This window comes from Buceros rhinoceros, unplaced genomic scaffold, assembly GCF_000710305.1.
Source record: "Buceros rhinoceros silvestris isolate BGI_N320 unplaced genomic scaffold, ASM71030v1 scaffold32221, whole genome shotgun sequence".
NCBI classification, from domain to species: Eukaryota; Metazoa; Chordata; class Aves; order Bucerotiformes; family Bucerotidae; genus Buceros; species Buceros rhinoceros.
This window is the reverse complement of record NW_010395334.1, coordinates 1-1,465: the sequence shown is the minus strand read 5'-3', so window position 1 is coordinate 1,465 and position 1,465 is coordinate 1. Positions and strand designations below refer to the sequence as shown.

The window sequence follows — 1,465 nt, the reverse complement described above, 5'->3', positions numbered from 1 at the left end:
CCCTGTGCTTCCCTGGTTCTGCATGCCCACTTTGTCCCAGCTGGCCCTGCCGAGCAGTGGTCACAAAACTCTCGGCTGCTGTGAATGAATCTTACTCTCAGAGGCTGAGTCAAGGAAAAAAAAGATGTGTAGTATCACACCTTGATGCCTTATTACTAAGATAAAATACAACCCAAACAGCTCTGCTTTCTCTTCTGCGGCAGCTACACTGTGCTCATTCCAGCATTTATTGTTTTCAGTGGCGCTGTGGCAGCAGCCCGGACACAGCAGTGTGCACACTGCCCCATGCACGACCACCGATACGGGCAGGGCTGAGCTGCAAAGTGCTAAGTGGCTTGTGCAGGTTAGAGATGACAAGTCTGATAGCCAAGATGCAGTGAATTGTGTTGGCTGTTACTCCTCCAGCTGCTGGGCATTGATGGGGCACACAGGGTAAGTGCTGGCTTTTGCTTTCCCTGGGCCCAACGGACAGCTGTGAAGATGCTCCAGTAAGTGCACACGTACCAGACGCCTCTTGGACCATCAGCTGGCAGAACCGTGTCCCTTTAGGGTCCTTTGTGTTCTCCCCTCTTATCACTGTGTATCAGCCTTGTCAAAGCACTACAAGCGTATTTACTTGTCTTACAGGTCAACCAACTTTGCTTTTCTGGTGTTTTCTGACTGTTTCCTCCTTGTTTCCCAGGTGCTGCCAAGCACACGATAACTGCTACTCGGAGGCAAAGAAACTAAAATCATGCACATTCATCTGGGACAGCCCCTACACAGAGATATACCATTACAGCTGCTCTGACGGGGAGATTACGTGTAGCAGTATGTCCACTTCCATGTCACTCTGCTTCAAGCGTTACTCCAGTCTCTCTTCTGAAGAACAGGGCTGCGTTACACTCTGTGCTGCTGTGCCAAGAAGGCGCAGTGCAAGTCCCTGCCAGGGGGGTGGCTGTTAGAAGAGAGGCAGCGTGCCTGCCATGGGCACCGCAGCGACTGCTCTCCGTAGAGCACACAGTACAGAACCACAGTCCACAGGGAAGCCTGTCCCCTCTTCAGGGGACTGAATTCCAGTGGTGCTTTTCTGGGAGTCCCTTTAATGGCACTCTTTAAGGGATGAGGATGCTAACATGGTCACAGAGGTTCTACTGGACATCTCCAGTGTAATAGCGGAGCTTTCATAGGGCTCTTGGATGGAGGTTAATAGCAGGTTGGCTGGCAGACAGAACTGCAGGGAAGGAAGGAAGGAAGGATGGAGTCAGCAAGGAGATTGCTGGACAGGAGCACACGGCTCTGGGCCAGAGGGTTGGCAGGGAGAAGCTCGTACGCCCCCCAAAAGACACGCTTCTGGCAGCAGAAATGCCTGCTTGAGTCACTGCCGTGCCTGGGGAAGGAGCTGCGGGGTCTGACTGCTCCTGCTTTCTTCCAGGCAAGAACAACGAGTGCGAGGCGTTCGTCTGCAACTGCGACCGCACTGCCG

General features: G+C 53.1%; 1 protein-coding gene across 1 annotated transcript in view; it reads left to right on the top strand.

Annotated features, from left to right (window-relative positions):
• Positions 1–1,462, top strand: part of PLA2G1B (phospholipase A2, group IB (pancreas)) — a gene marked incomplete at its 3' end in the record, with an annotated part of 1,836 nt that extends 374 nt beyond the window's left edge. The window contains exons 3-4 of the mRNA XM_010145521.1: positions 683–810; positions 1,415–1,462. Of these exons, the coding sequence (XP_010143823.1) occupies positions 683–810; positions 1,415–1,462 (176 nt within the window). The remainder of the gene's footprint in view (positions 1–682; positions 811–1,414) is intronic.
• Positions 1,463–1,465: the final 3 nt, after the last annotated feature.